The sequence below is a fragment of the Heteronotia binoei genome, chromosome 8, assembly GCF_032191835.1.
Source record: "Heteronotia binoei isolate CCM8104 ecotype False Entrance Well chromosome 8, APGP_CSIRO_Hbin_v1, whole genome shotgun sequence".
NCBI lineage: Eukaryota > Metazoa > Chordata > Lepidosauria > Squamata > Gekkonidae > Heteronotia > Heteronotia binoei.
In genome coordinates this window covers 37664124-37684493 of record NC_083230.1, presented here as the reverse complement: position 1 = coordinate 37684493, position 20370 = coordinate 37664124, and the positions used below count along the sequence as shown (strand labels likewise).

Sequence of the window (20370 nt, the reverse complement as noted above, 5' to 3'; positions counted from 1 at the left end):
AATTTCTGCTAACCCGTTCTTTATTTTCTGGATTGCTGCCAAAAGAGAGGTGATAGACACATTTTCTATTCCATGTCTTTCCCCCTAATGAGTAGATAAATAGGTTTGGGGGGGGGGGGCGAGTTTTAATGAAAAAAACTTAGGAAAGAAATGTAACCTCACACCCCTCCAGTTTCTCCCCACTCAAGATCACAGATTCCTGCCACTGTGTTAACTTTGAAATGTAACATATACTTAGCAGATAAGACACAGAATCAATGCTTATAAGACACAATAGTTCAAAGCATATAAACTGTCAAAATTGTAGAGTAACCAACCCACCATGAAACTGGCATGGCTGCAGGGTTACTTTTTGTACTATGTATGTTACAATAAACAAACACTAATTAATTATATTTCATGACATCATTAGAATGTCTAGGATATATTAACTATTCTGAACATTTCTGTAAAAAACAAACAAACCAGGAGAGTGACACCTCCCCTCCCCTGGAAGGCCACTGAGGAGATTCTCCATGTATGCAGGATAGTGAGAATAGATAAACCAATCAAAAGAAAAAGAGACCTCTCTACCAAGGAGCTACACACACACAAACCCACACACAACGTATATACGTAAACAAACATTGAAAAAGATAAGATAGAAATACCACATAAACTGTCATATTTTGGTCAACAGGAGCACAAAAATCAGTAAATGAAAGAAACCATCATTTATAATAATCATCAGTATTGTCTAATGATTTGTGACTAATAACATTTTTCTATCTAAAAAATTGTTTAACAGATCTTACATTGTTTAATATAAATTACTTATATACTTTTGTTTCGGTCTGGTCTGCCTGTAATTGCGTTTTCATTCCTAACATTTCTGACCTCGGGTCATTATTAGCATAACCATTACAAACATATGTTACTCAGTTCTGTCTCTTAAGCCTTTTGGACATTATCATTTTATTCTTATTATAATCTTTAAAGCTTTCTGGCCTAAGTTTGATCAATATATGCAAAAAAAAAATTCCATTTTTCTTGAAACTTGGTTTCTGGTCTGCTATGCAAGTAAGATGTTATTCAGTTAATTTGTTTTTCCAATCAATCAATTCTGGGCATATTTCAGTTTTTCATTTAGATGAAAATATTACTCTTGCCACAGTCACCATGTATTTAAATAGTGCTGTTATGTATGCAGAATTATGTCTAGTATCTGGGTATTCCTATTTAGCTCATTGGAGCCGGAAGAATGGAGCTTGGGGAACTAGGAACAATGGGCAGCAGGATCCTGATCCCTGCTCCCCTGCACCAATCATAGGGCCCCGGCCAGTTTGAATGGCCCAATAACCTCCTAGCGCAGGAACCCAGAGTTGTATATAGTTATGGCCCTGTCGGCCAGTTCTCCAGTCTTGTTAGAGCAGCCATCTACCATGCTGCTTCTAATAAAGAGCTGTTACCTTGTCTCCTCGATGCTTTGAACCCACTATAAGTTCCTTATGAATTTTTGGTACATTAGATGGTAATATGTTTAATAGGATTTTTTTGACTCATTGGGAAGTTAACTTTTAATATTTTTTTGTATTTCTTCATGGATCTTTATTCAATATTTTTTGGTTTGTTGCCGGGCCACCACATATGATAGAAGGTTGAATCTGTACTCTTGAGTTTCCAACATCTGGCATTGTAACTCTTGTTTGCTTTTGCAATTTCTTTGGGTGTGATATACCATCTGAAGAACATGTTATACCAATTCTCCCTTTGTGTTTGGGATTCAGTGAATTTGACTTCTTTTGTCCATAAGTTTTCCCACTGACTCATATATTCAAGGGGATGGACTACCATGGTGCTGATTCTTTTCTAGTTGTACCTGAGCACTCCATTGGAACTGAGTATTGCAGATTGGGCCTAAACAGGTAAATATTGTACCATTTAGCTTCTTTCCATTAGCTACATTAGCTTCCCATATTAGCTGATTAGCTACATGTAGGAGACCTTTAAATTTGCAGTTGTTTGGTCATATGCTTTGTTTGTATTTTAGCATTGGCATATGAAATATTTCACATCTTGATGAGCTGCCATGTTGTATCTCAAGAATATTTATCACCACTTACTCCGTGGTGAACATCTCAGTGTGTAGTTATCCCAGTTATCCTCAGGTAGTTATCCCAGCCATATATTTCAAAATATATATTTAAAATTGTTGTTTAACGTACATATTATTTTTCTCCTCCTCCCCCTTTCATTTTAGGTCCATTTTGTGTGTGATAAGTTTTAAATATATATATATTTTTGTTACATTTTTGGAGTGCTGTTTGTATTGGTTCTTGTATATGGATGTAAGTAGTACTTTTCAACCCAGGGGTGTCGAACTAATTTGTTACAAGGAATGGATTTGACATAAATGTCACTTTGTTGGGTCGGGCCATGTGTGCCATAAAATGTAGCATGAGGCACCATGGATATAAATTATATAAAGGTGATTTCAGATGTCAAATGGCAATAGCAGATAAATGGCAATAGCAGGCTTGATTGGATTAGGTGTGACATTCAGAAGAGTAGTAGGTGTAGAGATACCATTGTTGGTAATGAGACAGGAGACCTAGGTCTCAATTCCATCCAGGAGAATTCAGTCCAGAAGTATGCAAAGAATAAATGGACATAAGTCTGACACTGGAAACCAGAACATTCAGTTGATGACCTAAGAGTGGCAATGCTCTTACAAAGGAATTTCAAAGGAAGTTTAGAAAGCGAGACTGCTGAATTGGAATTGATAATGGAGCTCAAGACAATGCATCCTCCTGGACAGAACTGAGACCTAGGTCTCCTGTCTCATTTCCAATGTGTGCTTTTATTGGCATCTGAAATCACTCCTGTCTTCAAGTTCTAAGCACCAATCTAAAGTTTCTAATTCCTAATTAGGGTCATCTTGAAAGAAAATAAATCTATATAGAAACAGATAAATCCATTTAAAACAAAACCCCAACTTTTCAGAAAAAGCCAAAATAATTTTATCAGTGTACATTTTACTAGTCAGAAGAATCCATTCCTCCATCCACCCAGCCTCCCTCCCTCCAAAGAAGTGTACTTGCACACAAAAGCTTGTATTGAGAATAAAATGTTTTTAATCTTAAATCTGCCATGGGAGTTCAATATTATTCTCTCTATTTCCTCTCCCTTCACTCCCAAAAGAAGAGAAATAGCCCCGGAGAAGCAAGCAGAAGGTGTGTGTTTGTGTGAGACAGAGAGAGAGACAGAGAAACAGAGGCAAAGAGATAGAAGCAGGCTTGTCTATGTATTTCTCCTGCACAAAATAACTATGGAGCACTCCATGTTCCTGTGTGCGTGAGAGAGAGAGAGACAGAATAAGGGGGAGAGAGGCAAGAGGCAGAAAACAGGAAGCAGGAAATGAAGAGCCACTGAGGGAGTTGGGGAAAAAGCAAGGTAAGGCGGGGCTGTAGTAACAGCTCTAGAAAGGAAACAGAAAAAGGAAGTTGCTTGGGGGCCAGATTTTGAGCCCTGCACAAGCTGGATGCGACCCATGGGTTGCATGTTTGCCACCCCTGTTTTAATCTGTATTTATATGATTAGACATTTGTCTTTATATTAGGAATAGTTAGTTACATACAGAACCATAGGATTGCAGTTTTTAAATGATATTTTAGCTTATATATGTATAAATTATATATGAAATTTTTTTACATTAGCACTACGTGTATAGCTTTAATTTAGTTTCCTTTTTTTGTCTCAACCTTTTTAGTTATCTTTCTTTCATAGGGTGGAATTTTTATCCCCCCTTTTGATTGTACTTATAATATCTATGAGCCCAGAGGCCTACAGAACTAAAATTCAGAAATAAAATGAGGACTTTGGTGAGACATTTTTCTGTTCATTTGGAAAACATTGGTGGAGATTCTGGCAGACAAGTTTCTATTGATTTGAAATATATGGAACTGGTCTTTGCTCTGTATCTGACCTAGGCAACCCTTTTTTTTGAATTGTAGCCACTCTGGGCAGGGATCTCAGAATACTGTTAGCACCGAAGGTCAGAAGTCAGAGCAGCCAGAAACACTTGAGACATAAGCAGGTCTCGTAAAAAGACAGATAAAGCATGGATGAGACATGAAGTATTTGATTATGATTTTAAGAGAAATAAACAATTCTCCCTTGCCTTCCAAATGGAATTTCTCACTTGCATCAGTTTTGGGTCTGGGATTCAATGATTAAAGTACTCTGTAAGTAAGTCAAATCAAGTTGGGGTGTTAGGAAACTGAGAGACAAAAAGATTAATGAGCAATTGTGGCTGGCAATTTTAAACAATTGAATGAGTCCATACAGGCTGAGTGGATTGACAACCTCAAAAACTGAAGTTGCACAATACCCTCTCCCTGTGCATTTAAATCCTTTTTCTATGTGGCCACACTACCTATGGAGATATGTTTAGCCTTCATGTTATCAGTCAAGGGACCCTAAAAAGACACTTTTGGGAAGTTGTCTGTGCGTAAGAGGGATAGCTCTATATAAAGGTTTTTGAGAGAGAGTGTTTTCTAACAGTTGGAGTACCTTCCCTATGATTCTAGGGGCTAAATTGCATGCCAGCTGCTATTGGCTAATTGTGTGACAGCTAGCCAAGGATAAATAAGCTAGGAGGTAGCACAGTATTTCATGAGCTTGATGATGGAGACATCAGAATTTTCAGGAAGGAGATGATCTCTGATGTAAGAAAGTACGTCCAGAAGGACGTTGGAGAGAGGCAATTTGTTCCAGTTGATGTCAAGGACAAGCAGCCAAGTTTCTTCATTTGAAGGTCTGTGCAATATTGCCTTGGAACTTTCCATTTACTCCCACGAAGCTGTGCAGCTGTAAGAATACTCCTCTCAGGAGCAGCCTTTGAGTAAGCAAGTATTGTGCCAAGTGTAGCCCAGGCTAGCCTAGACTGGTTTATTGTTTTTGTGTTATCTGTGTTTTGTTTGTACACTTATTTTTGTTCTTTTAACCCCTAAACTATTTCCGTAAATAAGCTCTGTTTTTATATTTTAATCGAAATCTCTCCTTTGGTCCTTAAGTATTGGCAGAAAGTTTAGCGACTGGATATTAAATACATCACCAAACAAAAGAACCCAGTTACTTAGTTTATTTAGTGCAACCCAGTTTTACTTATCTTTCTGTGGGTTGGTTTGAGGACTGGGAAAAGTCCTGTTTCAATATCAGTAGCTGCTGCGGCTTGGAAGTGACAGCAAGTAGCATAATATTTCGAGATAGTGACAGCAGCTGCTTGATATTTTCATAAACTCGAAGACATCCAATGAAACTGATAGGCCGTAGGTTCAGGATGGACAAAAGGAACATATATGGACATATGAAGCTGCGTTATACTGAATCAGACCCTTGGTCCATCAAAGTCAGTATTGTCTACTCAGACTGGCAGCGGCTCTCCAGGGTCTCAAGCTGAGGTTTTTCACACCTATTTGCCTGGACCCTTTTTTGGAGATGCCAGGCATTGAACCTGGGACCTTCTGCTTACCAAGCAGATGCTCTACCACTGAGCCACCGTCAGACTAGTTTAAACAAAGAGTGATTAAAATGTGGATGCTGTCAGAGGATGTAATAATAATAATAATAATAGATTTTATTTGTATCCCGCCCTCCCCGCCTAGGCGGCTCAGGGCGGCTAACAGCATTTTATACATTTACATTAATAAATGGAGGATGTAGTGATGGCCACAGGAATAAACAGCTTAAAAAGGGCATTTGATAGATTCATGGACAATAAGTGTCTCTTAATGGCTACTAGCCATGGTGAATGAGGGGATCCTCCACATTCAGAGGCACTAACCTCTGGATCCCAGAGACAGGAGGTAACATCTGGGGAAGGTCTCAGCCTCTATGCCCTATTGCTGTCCAGAGGAACTGGTTAGCCACTGTGTGAGACAGGATGCTGGATCAGATGAACCACTGGTCTGATCCAGCAGGGCTTTTCTTATGTGACATTTTGGACAGGCTTGGACCAGGTTCAAGATCCAGCATCCCCAGACATGTCACATGATCTAAGCTATGGTCTGATAGGTTTTGGGGACAGTAATTATGCAACTTCTTAATGTTCTGGGATGAGCCTGTGGCACCATGACCCAGACCTCATTCAGAAGTTGAATTCCTGGCATTTTAAGGGGTAACAGAAAAAGCCAAAAAATGGTGACATAATCCACCTGCTGCAAGGATAAAGGTAGGCTTTTAAAAAATGAAGCATAATCTTAGAATGGTGGAGGATGCTTTGAGGGCAGTCTCTGAGGCATGCAGTGTTTGAGCTTTCCAATGTCCAGACAATTGGAAGACTATAGCAAGATATTTAAAGATTTTTGTTTGTTCAATGTTGTGGCGCTCTATTTGCAACCTATGGATTTGATGTTTTTTGGTAAAGATGAGGACTTCTGCTTTTTGATAGTTGTTCACAAGCTGCCTCTCTGTGCAGCATGTGGTGAAGACACGGACTGCTCTCCTAAAGCCCACTTGTGAATAGGGTTGCCAGGTCTGGGTTGGAAAATATCTGGATGCCTTGGGGGTGGAACCGGGAGAGAGTGTGGTTTCAGGAAGGGAGGAGCCTCAGCATGGCACAGTGAAATAGAGTAAACCCAATGGGGGCTGATCTCTGCCAGCTGGAGAGCAGTTGTAAAAGCGGGAGATCTCCAGGCTGCAACTGGAGACTGGCAACCCTACTTGCAAATAAGAATTACAGTATCATCTGAGTACAGTAAGGCAGGAATCATTTTATCATTCAGCTTTGGAGAATGGAAGCTTGGATTTCTTAGCTGTTGTACCAAGGAGTTAATATAGTGGTTGAAAACAGAGGGGCCAGGATGCAAGCCCTGCTTAACTCTCCCTTTCCCAGTCTAAGTAACCCTCTTTTCAGTTTAGTATTTTTATTATAATTTTTCATATATATTTCATATATATTTTTCATACATATATGAAAAATGAATAAAATGGAGCAGAGAAACAGAAGAATTTTATTAGTTGAGATCACCATTGAAGGTAGAAAAATTTTATTGGCTAACATCTATGCTCCTAATGAGCATCAAGACAAAATTTTTAAAGATCTACACCACAAGCTAACAAGTTTAGATTATTCTGAATATTGTTTAATAGGAGATTTCAACACAATTTTTGATAAACAACTGGACCTTACAATGCAATTAAAAATAGCAGAAAATAATCTTAAATTGCAGCACTCAAAGCTGGATTTTCAGAACAGAATAAAAAAGCTGCAACATCAACTTAATTTGTTATTGGTGGAAGAAGTAGAAAAGAAACTTAAATTTGTCAAAAAACCCTATTTTGAATATGCTAATAAGCCAGGAAGACGGTTGGCTTATAGATTTCAAAAAGTGAATACTAAAAGGATTATTACTGCTCATAGAGATGAAGATAATACAGAGAAATTCAATAGACAAGAGATACAACAAACAGTGGAACCGTTTTATCAAATGTTATATAAACATTTTTAATGTTTAATGAGGTTCAAAGGGACTACCTTAAGCAATATAAATTTAACAATTTTACAGAAGAGCAGCGGAAGGATTTAAACAACCCTATAACTGTGAAAGAATTGGGAGAAGCAATAACGATGCAAAAATATGGTAAATCTCCTGAACCAGATGGTTTGCCTGCAAAATTCTATAAAATTTTTGAAGACTCTTTGTTGCCTTCAAACACCTTTTAGATACGATCCGTAATGAGGTGGTGATTCCATTTTCATGGCAAGAAGCTATTATATTCCTGATCTCGAAAAGAGACAGATTTTAAAAATATAAAAAATTATAGGCCCATATTTCTCTTAAATGTAGACTATAAGATTTTTACAATTTTGGCACAACACTTAATGAAAGTCCTATCTGAAATTATATATCAAGAACAAGCGGTTTTTTTGTCCCAATCAATCTTCGGGTAGTTAAAATCACCTATTACGACACAGTTTTTACGTTTAGCCGCTATCTTTAATCCTTCCATCATATTATAATCGTCCTCTATCATACCTTTTGCAAAAGAAAATGCAAGACGAAACTATAAATGATTGTATGATTAAATGGGCAAGGAATATAGGCTGCAATATTGGTATAGATGAGTGGGAGGCTTTATGGAAATTCAACATTAAATTAATTAAAGTGGTTACTTTTAAAGAGGGCGTTTACAAAATGTTTTATAGATGGTCTGTAACTCCTGAAAAATTGTCTAAAATGTATATTAATGTATCTAACAAATGTTGGAAATGTACTTCACATACTGGAACCTTTTATCATATGTGGTGGTCTTGTAATGTTATCCAAAGCTATTGGGAGATGGTACATGAGCTATTGCAGAAAATTCTGAAAACGCAAATTCAGTTTAAGCCTGAGTTCTTCTTACTGAACATTTATCCTAGTAGTCACTCAAAAGAGACAAAACATTTAATGGCACATATTAATACAGCAGCAAGAATACCAGGATCTGCCTACTAAACAAGAACTGATTGGAAAAGTATTTGAGACAGCTGGACTGGACTATTTATCTTCTTTATTGAGAGGCAAGACTATAAACGATCCTAAAAAATATTGGGACCTATATGCTTGTCTTGACTCTTCTGCTTGAATACCTCATTATTGCTATTCAATGAAAATTCCTATTTTCACTTCTTGTATCTGTATCATGACTGACTCAGATGCATACAAACTAAGACTTACATTGAGATAAAGGTTAAAAACTGAATCTTGAATCCTTTTGAATTATCTCTCCTTTCTTGGTATTATGATATGCAGAATGTAACATTTCCATATCCATTTTTATTTTCTCACTCCATTCCTATCCTCCCTACCTCCTTCCCCTTTATTGTAAACCTAATAAAAATCTTTAAACACAGCAATACTTCCTTTGGTAACATTTCTCATCTATAAATGCTTCTTGTGGAGAAATCATTGAAGGTGCTTTTTTTGTACATAACCTAGTTTTATATTTATTCCAAGTCCTCAATAATGCATGTCTAATATAGCGGCCTTTAAAGTCCACATTTACTTTAAATTTTTAAGCTTCAAATCCGGTAAACCGGAGTCTCCTCTTTCCTTAGTGTCTTGCAAAGTCTTATATATTCTGGTGTCTCTTCAGATTGCATAAATCTTTTGCCTTTTACTTAACTCCTTTATCAGGAGCCATCTTTATCAGTAACTGCATTTACTGGACTGTTTTAATGCTGTTAAGTTAATGTTTACTGTTTTATATTGTTAAATTTAAAGGCTTTTAACCACTGTATGTTTTTATGAAATGTTGTTAGCCGCCCTGAGCCTGCCGAGGTGGGGAGGGCGGGATAGAAATAAAATTTATTATTATTTATTATTATTATTATCTTATTGGAGAGATGGCCTTGAGGACTTTATCTTACCTTTAGCAAGTTTCCTTCATGTAGTGAGTGAATAAGTATATAGAGTCTTTGGTCTATTAAGGAGTTCTCACACTTTCCCTAAAACCTATTCCTGGGGATGCTGTCAAATCCAGCTTTGAAATCCAGGAAGGCAGCATAGAGTGTTCCATTTCCATGAGATGGTGCAAGATCAGACACTGGTCTATCGTAGAATGGCTAACTCTGAGGCTTTCTTGCTCATCTATCAGTATTTTTTTTCACTCTAATCAGTTAAGGATTTTCTAGTATAAATTCCTTGAAAATAATTTATTAACAATGCTAAGGAGACTAACTGTAGTTGGTAGTTGGTGGGACCAAGTTTAATGTGGGTGAAGAGTGCAATGAGTATTGGGCCCAGCAGTTAATACTGGATTTTATCATCTCTGTAGATATATAATTTCCATGAACCTTGCCTAATCTCAATTGATGTATTTTTTTAAAAACTTCATTAAACATTACTGGTGGCCATGTTGGGAGGCTTTGCAGTTGGATCTCCAGAGAAGTATGTGAGTCTGTTTCACATGAATAGCGCACATGGAAGTGAGATTCCCAAAGCTGGGAAGAGATATTGCAGCTTATCCTTGGGGACTCTTTATGGACCTCAGCCCTAATTAAGTGCCAAAAGGTTGCAGGGTTATTTGATTTAGAAGCCTGGATCATCTGGGTCCAGGAGTCCCTTTTTTCTGTTAGAAGATTTTTGTGGCACTGCTTTAGGGTTTTGAGTTCTGGGGGAATTTTGGATGCATTACTTAACCTGTACTGCTGGAATCCAGCTGCTGGATTGCTTTTCAATGCATGGCAGTCTGCATCAAACCAGGTCTTGATCTGCTTTTCCTTAGTGGTTGAATATGGCAGTCATGAGGTTTCCTTAGGAGGGTTTGTGTCCAGCCAAGAATAAGATGTTGGTATGAAATCACTGTGCCTATGGCATATGCTGTGATCACAGCATTTTGGAGCTGAGATGCTTTGTCTGAGATAAAGTATTTCTATCATTGATGAACCATTTTCTCAGACCAGATTAACCTTCTGCAGCTTGGGTTCTAGGTTAACGTTGAGTTGTTCAGAGGTACGTTCTGATAGGCTGCAGATGGTAAGATCCAGAGTGATTGGGAGATGGTCACTGTCTTGTCGAGACCCTGCTTCTTGGTGCATGTTGCAACTGAGCAAATCATAGGATGTCAAAATAGAGTCTATTGTACTTGCACCATGCTCAGACTAATAACTTGGCTAGCCTAATTAATAATGGAAAGGTCTAAACTATTTGCAAGTTGTTGTAAGTTGTAACCTTTCCAGTTTAATTTTCCATCCTTGAAGGTTCTAGGGGAGAGCATATTTAAGGGATCTTTCACTGGTGGTACAGAGTTGAAAGAGGTATATAGTGATTTGTCTGAGGGTCTAAGCCTGGTGTTGAAATCTCCTGCAACCGTAACAGATGCATTTGAAAAAGGAAAGGTTGTCACCCAGCTCTTATATGGCTTCCAGCTCTGTATTTATAAAGAAAAGTGCTCACTGGATGTGGTACAATCCAAGTTTCTACAAACAATCCTTGGAGTCCTGTGATATATTCTGAATACCTTTCTCAGACTAGAGGCTGGGCTGATCCTCTTGGAGACTTGTATGTAGCTACTCGCATCCACCTACTAGTTAAAAATCATCTTCAGGCCGGTGGGTCTAGTAACCTTGATCCTTGTTGATAGCCACCATTCAACCTAGCAAAGAGCAATTGAAGGGAAACTCCAAGAGCACAGCCTCTTCCCCCAAGTCTTACTGCATCTTGGGTACCAAAAAGCAAAAGAAATAATGAAACAGTGGTTCTGGGATCATGCTCTACAATCAGATAGGGCACAGATACAGAAATATCCTATTACTCTGCAGTATGCTAAATGCTTTCAACCTACAAATTATCTTAGGTCCCTTAAGATTTCCAAATATCAGAAAATCTTAACCTTGGCGTGCTTTAATGCCCTACTTTCAGCCCTCCTGGAAGGCAGATTTTGGACCAAGTGTGCAATATTTTTTTAATCAGTATTTTTCAGTTCAGGTCTATTGGACCAAGAAAAATTTTGGGATTTTTCAGAAGTCCCAAATTTTTGCTGGTCCAACATACTTGAGATGAAAAATACCAGGGGGAAAAAGCCAGCCTGATTCTGCGGTTAGCTTGGTTTCTCCTGCAGCTCAGCCACCACAACGCTGATCTGGCAGGGAATAATCTACTCCTGGCTGAGCTCACACAGCTGATCCTGGCTGAGCTCACTTCTCCTGCAGTCCGGCTCAAACCAGGCTGCAGGAGAAGCCAGCACAAAGTCCAGCCTACAGGGAGCAGTCTGCTCATGGTGGCACAGCAGATCCTTGGGCTGGCTTCTTTTGCAGCCCAGCTTAAACCAGGCTGCATGAGAAACCAGCCCCAAGCTGAGCCAGTCTGCTCCCCACTGGCACAGCTGATCCTCAAGCTGTCTTCTTCAGTCCTTTTAAACTTTAAAGGAATTGTACACAGAAGCCCGACAATCTACTCCTGCCTATTTTCAGATCTACCTGGTAATCCCCAAATATATCCGGGGTTTCTGCCCCCCAAGAAAACCCAGATACATTTGGGATGACAAAATCCACCTGAAAAATACAGGTAAGGTATCTTTTGGATAGATCTTCAGTTTTGGTAGATCTGAATGCACATCCCTAGTGGCCAATTCTTTTTATTGCCATACTTATCTTGTAAACTGGTGAGATTTTCACAATTTTAAGTTAGTATTGTGAAGAGTTAGCCCTGAGGTCAGATGTGTCAGGATATATTGAGCTTTTGATTTTGAGGACTAGTTCTTTTGAGTTAAGGGCCTAATGGAGAATTTACTCTTTAGAATTTATTTGAAGTTTCGGGTGGGTTAATTTATTTTCTCAGGACTCTGTAATAAGAAGTTGCAATGAACCTTGTTGCCTTAAAATTTTCATTGTTGCATAGCTGAAATAAAGTAGCTAAAACATATTTGGATTGTATCTGGTTCCTTTCACATGACATATTGCTTCTTTTGCATTGATAAAAGATTGATTGCAACTCAGATTTATTTTACAGTTATCACTGGGCCAGAGAGAAGAGAAATACACCTTCTCCCATTGAAGTGATATTCCTGTGTGAATTCTGGTGGTAGTGAAACTCTTTACCATAGGTATTGTTCACTAACAAGCACCTTCTGGAAGGCTTGGGATCCCAAATGGCTTCTGAAAAGGAAAGGACTTGCTCCGTGCAAACATTATTAAGATTAGTAATATCTGTAATTCATAGCAATGTTTAAAATCTGCACCATGCCAATGGAAACACTGGTACAGTGACCATGTGGCCTTTTGAGGGAATACTATGAAGACTGTTTGGACAGTCTTGGCTATATGTATGTAAGGTGCCATCAAGTCAAAGCGGACTTCTAGTGACCCCCACAGGGTTTACAAGACAAGAGACATTCAGAGGTGGTTTGCCATTGCCTATGTCTTCATGGCCACTGTGTGACAGAGTGTTGGACTGGATGGGCCATTGGCCTGATCCAACATGGTTTCTCTTATGTTCTTAAGCTGCTTAGTTTCTGATATCTGATGAGATCAGGTTAACCTAGGCCATTCTGGTCAGGGTGTTTCTGCTGTACCACCCCACAAATGACACTATAGTGAGCATGCTCATGGTTTGCCATTGCCTATGTCTTCATAGTAACCCTGGTCTTCTTTGGTGGTTTTCCATCCAAGTACTAACCAGACAAGAGGGGATTGGATAAACATATGGAACAGAGGTCCATCAGTGGCTATTAGCCGCAGCATATTGTTGGAACTCTGTCCAGGGCAGTGATGCTCTGTATTCTTGGTGCTTGCATGCAGGGGCGGGGGGCAACAGTGGGAGGGCTTCTAGTGTCCTGGCCCCACTGGTGGACCTCCTGATGGCACTTGGGGTTTTTTGGCCACTGTGTGACAGAGTGTTGGACTGGATGGGCCATTGGCCTGATCCAACATGGTTTCTCTTATGTTCTTAAGCTGCTTAGTTTCTGATATCTGATGAGATCAGATTAACCTAGGCCATTCTGGTCAGGGTGTTTCTGCTGTACCACCCCACAAATGACACTATAGTGAGCATGCTCATGATGCAATATGCAATGTCATAACCACAAAAAACCTTGAGTTCATTCTAAACTGCAATAATTCTCTGGATCAGCCACAGGCATGGCTATAGATAATTTGCCAGTGATGCAAACAAATCTGGCAGATCCCCAGTCTTGTAATGGCATCTGCTCTGCCATTGCATGTGGTAAGGAAGTCAATGTACCTTTCCTATGAAACAGGATTCCAAACAAGGATCCAACCACATTATGGAATCCTGGTTTGTAAGAAGTAATGTTTTAGGACAGGGGACCGGTAGTGGGCCACCACCTGTTTTCCATGGGCCACGCAGCCTTGACGCTCCCCCCGCAGGCCTCCCCCCCAGTTCTTCCTCCCTTCTTCGCCTCCCGCACAGCCTCCCCGCCTCCTCCCCCCGATCAGCTGAACGTCAGGGAAAGCCGCTGCAGCAGCTTCGGGCAACGCTGCCCTTGCCTCCTCCTCAAATGGGAAGGAGGCAAGGGCAGCGTCGCTCGCCGCTGCTGCCGGCTGCCCTTCCTTTTCCTTCCCATCCCTTTACCTCCTGCCCCCCTGCACCTGGGCTCTGCAGCCACGGCATGCTTGCCTTCTCCTCTGTCACCTCTTCACCACCCCTTCCCCAGCCTTAAAATGCAGAAAAGGGGGGGGGAAGAGGTGACAAGGCTGCACGGGGGGGGGGGAAGTTGAGGGAAGAAAACGGGGGTGGGGAGGAGGATAGATCCAGGTGAGCGGCCGTGTTGGTCTGAAGCAGTAGAACAAAGTAGGAGTCAAGCTGCACCTTTAAGAGGTGGCGAGGCTGCACAGGGCGAGGGGAAGGAGAGAGGAAGAAAATGGAGGGAAGAGGAAGCGGTAAGGCTGCGCGGGGGAACGAGGGAGGGAGAAGGAAAATGGGGGAGAAAACAGGAGGGAGGAGGCACCGCGGGGGAGGGGGCCGAATTGGGTCGGGCCCACCCTGCCTGATCTGGGCCACGGTCGGCGGGCTGGCCCTGGAGCCAGTCCCTGGGGCCAAAAAGGTTGGGGACCACTGTTTTAGGATGTATGTAACAGAAAACTTTTGTTTGCTGTATAACTTTGAAATAACTAATATGTTGGCTAGGGGAGCACAGGAGAGAGAGGAAAACAGTACACGCATAAACCCAAATATGTTCTATATTTATTCATTATATCCATATCATTTATAATCGACAGTGTAAAAATTTTAGACTTTGGCTGGTTTAAGCATGAGGAAGGGATAATTCAAGCAACCAATTTTTATCTAATGTGCAAAACACATTGACTTTTGCAGTTAGACATTCTGGGACCATATATGTGACTGTTGTCATTTTTATACATGACACATTTTACATTTTCACATAACCTTATTCCAAATTATTCCACTACACTGAGACTATAAAAAAATCACATTATTTATTTATTTTGTTCAATTTTTAGCCCACCCTTCCCGTAGGAAGTATTTGCAGCAAATCTGAGTTGATGGTCACCCAAAATATTTCTATTACTATGTTATTATTTTGTGCTCCTCATGTTAATTAAATAAGTATGGCAACAAAGTATACATACGAGCTCCCTCTGTTCGAATCTTCTTTGATGGTATGCTAGGGTCTCCTGTCCCTAAAGTATTAGTAGCCATTATCCGAAATTCATATTCCATCCATGGGATTAAATCAATCACTTTAGCTGTTTCAGCATTTCCTTCAACTATTACAGGATCTAAATGGAAATCAAAACATTATTCTAGCAAAATATCATCATAAATAAGATCCAAGATTGGCACAGACAAAATTTCTATGTGATTAGTAGTAGTAACTATTTTTTTTTAAAAAGAGAGCCAATCCAGTTGCATATGAGAGCATACAAGTGTAGTAAATGAAATAGAATTGGGCAAGGCACCCAAACTTAGTATGTCACACTTTAATCCCAATGTATCCAACCTCTAGGACCACTTTGTGGGGACAGGAGCATAGAAGATGCAGCAAGAATGGTGAAGCATAAAATCCAGCCCCTCAGTGTGATGTAACATCTAGATTGTCCTGAAAGTGATGTCATGTTGTCAGACATTTTTCTCCTGCCATCACTCAGCAGTGGAAAACACCAGCCAAGGGCCAGAGATTTCCTCACTTGGGGGGCTGGCAGCCCTAGACAGAGAAACTTTAAAAAAACAAAACAAAAAAACTTAGCACTGAATGAATGTTTTTCAAACATTTGCCCCATATAGGTCAATCTATGAGGCAGTGGCCTCCTGCTGAATACCACCAGGTCTGAAGTTAAATAGCCTTGCCACTAGCAAAAAATACTTTTAACAGTATCTTCCATGGCCATACAGGTTTTTGTATGCACTGATAACAGGGAGATCAGTGTATACCATGCATACCATCTCACATACCATGCCATGAAAGTCAACAGAAGGCCAAAATAAATGTTGCAGTTTTTTAAAGAGCTGGGCTCAGGTTCTTCACAGCCACACAGCAACTGCAGGGAACAGTTTCTTTCTTTCTTTCTTTCTTTCTTTCTTTCTTTCTTTCTTTCTTTCTTTCTTTCTTTCTTTCTTTCTTTCTTTCTTTCTTTCTTTCTTTTAAAAAAGGTGTTTCAGGGAGAGGAAGGACTCCTTCCTCTTCTATCCTGTCTTCCTGTGTGAAAACCACTGTGGGGAGTTATTTCACCAGTTTTGTGTTCCACATGCACAAACATGTGGAGCAGCAAAATCAGGGAAATAACTCTCTTCCCTCCCACCCCCAAACAGTTTTTGCTCAGGAAAATGGGTTGGGCAGGCAGGAACCCTTCCTCCCCTTTCAGCATCCTTCTGAGCCCAACTGGGCTCTCCTTTATTTACCTTTTAGAAGCCATCTTCACAACTGCTTTGTGGCTGCAGGGAACATGAGTTGGATCCAGGGAACCCAGACCCAGCTCTTTAAAAATGGCAGTGTTTAGCCACTGACTAAACAAAAATTAAAAATGAAATAAATATAATAATTTTAGATTGGACTGTGGTCAGAAGATTTGTGTACTTGACAAGTGGGAACTGTTCTTGTTCTTCTTTCTTGCAATTAAGCAGGTGTTTATGATAAGCAAAGTGTAATGATAAACAACATGATACCCTGTTCCCCCCACTATTTTTGGTTAATTGTAATTTTTTCATAACATATTTTCTTGGCATATATAGTTTGTCTACCTGCTTCGCATTTGTGACTACTTTCAACCCAGCAGCCATTGGTTAATATTTTTCATATTATCCTTACCTGTTTTGGCATCTTTCCAATCATCATGTAAAGGGGTTCTTGACTGGATAGTGTAATTTGAAATAGGACTATGATTGTCTGTTCCACGGCTCCATTGAATAATCACAGATGTGTTTCTAATATCTTCAATTCTGAGTCCTCCTGGAGGTCCCGGAGGTCCTGAAAAATATTTTAGTGGCACAATTTTATGAAGAATTCCTATAACAATAACAGAAAAATGCATTTCAAAATGAATGCACTACAACTCTTTTAGACATTACAAAAGCTTTCCCATTAAAAGGAACAATTGTATATGCTATGGAATGATGCAAGGACTTTCACACACCCAATAACAAACTGCACAAATAACATTTTAATTGGTATAGTTTAATTGCTAGAAGTCTCTATCTGCAATAGACTGTACTGTGATTATTCATGCTCCTTTCACAATACTTTAGATGGTAGTCCAAAACGGACATTATAAATCATAAGTACTCTTCTGTGATTTTGTAACACCATCCTGTTGCAGTCACATTTTAATTAAGCCGTTTGGTTTTTATGAGGTCAGAAGGTGATATCTTACCCAACTTCAGCAACCCAACTTCAGCAAAGGCTTATGAAAGCTCCGAGCATGCCACCACATATTCATTACATATGAATACTATCAGTCTGCAAGTAGACATGTGCACATCTTTTTTTGTAAAAATATGAGAAACTTCAAGATTTGAGATTTATTTAGGTGATAACACAACTAGAGGCAGTCTATTTTTTAAAAAAAATATAATCTCTTGATATGTATATGCCTGTCCCAGCAATCCACTGGAACTGGTGCATGGAGTACAGCATTATAACAAATTTGGCCTTAAGTCTATCCTACATGACAGAAGGAAAGATAATGTTTCTCAGTGACTGTGGATATCCCTCTCAATAGGTCTCCATTACCCTGTTCAAGCAGCTCATTAGAACTTTTGGTGAAGATGACCTCCCCTGTCAGCTGAACAGACTAGGCAGATGGGTACCAGTGTCAATGCGGAAGGGCAGTTCAAATGCTTGAAGAGACAGAGTAAGGATCAGAGAGCTGCCACTTAGCTGAAGCACCATAAGGTGCAGGATCTCTCCCCCTCTCTCTCCCTGAGAATCTAATGTGGAATAGTGGGCCTGCTGTTCTGTAAATGCCCTTCTGCCCAAGCAAATGCTATGAAAGACCGTAAGCTTCTGGTGCTTTCTCTTTGAGAGGTCCAAACTTAACTACACAGTAGATTCAAGCGGGTAGCCATGTTGGTCTTAAGCAGCAGAACAAGGTTTGAGGTCAGTGGCACCTTTAAGACCAACAAAGTTTATTCAAGGTATAAGTTTTTGTATGCACAAACAATTATTCTGATACAATGAAATGGAAGTTACCAGTCCATACATATAGATAAAGGGTGAGCAGCAAACTAGGTTACAACATAATGAAGATGTTAGTTTAACAGATTCAAGGAGCAAACGGGAATAACAAGCTTAGTTCATATGGTTACCATTTGTTTGGGTTTAATTCCAGAGGGAAAAATAGTGAAGGAAATAAATACTCAAAATTGGGATTGGTGGGCAAGTGTATCCTTAATTGTGGAATGCTGAGAGTAATTAACTGAGATCCTGCCATTATGCTCCATCAGTTTCCTCTCAAACATGGAGGTGACCTTCAGCATCTTCTTCTTTGAAGTGGGGTGACTGGCTGCGTAGAGTTATCTCCCCTGTCCCCAGTCCCGAGAAATACTTTCCAATCTACCATTCCAAATTACAATGACTTTGTTAATATACATTACTTTAGAAGTACTATAAAACTATAAACGTTCTTACCTCTCACAACAAGATCAGCTGAAGCTGTGGCATTATCAACAATTGTCTGAGCAACGCATGTATATCTTCCAGCATGTCGCAGTTGTGCATATTTTACTATAAGTTCACCATTATTCTTGATCTATGCAAAATAGAGATGATTGAAGTCAGCAGTTATTTTCTGTATTTGTATCATATACTTACACGCCATCCAGGCTACTGTCACAAAATGCTGTGCAATCAGTGGTGGTGCATTCCTAAAAATTAAGAAATAAAATGATGCTATCACCTACCACAAGCTTGTTGAAACCAGAGGAGTGTAGGAATAACTTGTTGCTTTTTTAAAGTTTCTGAAGACAAATTTATCTGTCCAACACGGTAGCTGATTGGAATTTTGAACATAATTCCACATAATTAATTTAAATCATTCTAAAAATAGTTAGCTTTTATGCACTGATTAATATGCTCAAAATGATGAAGGGCTTTGCAGCATATTTTTAACTATATGAATTAACTAGAATCCATGGACTATGTAAAACCAGGATGTTTCCCTGCTTTTAATGTTGAACCAACTACCTCAGATACAATCACTAGTCCCAGTGCTAAAGTTATTGAACAGAAGAACATCAAGTATTGGTTAATGGGGTCTGAACTTGTTGAGACTGAGAGGGCAAAAGATCTTGGGGTCATAGTGGATAGCTCAAAGTGTCAACCCAGTCTGCTGCAGCAGTAAAAACGGATTATTAGGAAAGGGACTGAGAATAAACTGGCTCATATTGTGATGTTCCTGTCTATGGTGCAGCCTCATTTGGAATACTGTGGTTAGTTCTGGTCACTGTAGCTCAAAAAGGGCATTGAAGAGCTGGAAAACATACAGAGGAGGGCAGCCAAGATGATTAGGAATTTGGAGCACCTTGCCTATGAGGAAAAGCTTTAGAACCTGGGACTTATTAGTTTAGAAAAGAGATGGCTAAGGAAGGACATGATAGAGTTCTCTAAAATTATGCATGGGATGGAGAAAGTTGTCAAAGAGAAATTTATCTCCCTATCCAGAAATACTAGAACTCAAGGCCATCTGATGGGCAGTAGGTTCAGGATGGACAAAAGGAAATACTACTTTACGCAGAGAGTGATTAAAATGTGGAATTTGCTGCCAGAGGATGGTCACAGGAATAAACTGCTTTAAAATGGGATTAGATAGATTCATGAAGGATTAGTATAAATAGCTACTAGCCATGGTGACTGACGGGAACCTCCACATCCAGAGGCACTCAACTCTGAATCCCAGAGCCAGGAGGCAACATCAGGGGAATACCTTAGCCTTTATGCCCTGTTGTTGGTCATCCAGAGCAGCGGTCCCCAACCTTTTTGGCACCAGGGACCGGTTTTGTGGAAGACAATTTTTCCACGGACCGGGAAGGGTGTGTGTGTGTTATGGTTTCAGGATGATACAATTGTGTACTTTATTTCTATTAGTTTGGTGTAGTGGTTAAGTGTGTGGACTCTTATCTGGGAAAACTGGGTTTGATTCCCCACTCCTCCACTTGCAGCTGTTGGAATGGCCTTGGGTCAGGCATAGCTCTCACAGAGTTGTCCTTGAAAGGGCAGCTTCTGTGAGAGCTCTCTCAGGCCCACTTACCTCACAGGGCGTCTGTTGTGGGGAAGGAAGATAAAGGAGATTATGAGCCACTCTGAGTGGAAGGAAAGGAAAGGTCCCCTGTGCAAGCACCAGTCGTTTCCGACTCTGGGATGACGTTGCTTTCACAATGTTTTCACGGCAGACTTTTTACGGAGTGGTTTGCCATTGCCTTCCCCAGTCAT

The 20370-nt window shown here is 39.9% G+C and overlaps 1 protein-coding gene across 1 annotated transcript in view; it reads right to left on the bottom strand.

Annotated features, from left to right (window-relative positions):
* Positions 1-20370, bottom strand: part of CNTN1 (contactin 1) — a 158879-nt gene that overhangs the window by 27130 nt on the left and 111379 nt on the right. Inside the window, exons 16-18 of the mRNA XM_060244926.1 lie at positions 18571-18691; positions 16753-16911; positions 15077-15226 (exon numbers count right to left, since the gene is read on the bottom strand). Of these exons, the coding sequence (XP_060100909.1) occupies positions 15077-15226; positions 16753-16911; positions 18571-18691 (430 nt within the window). The remainder of the gene's footprint in view (positions 1-15076; positions 15227-16752; positions 16912-18570; positions 18692-20370) is intronic.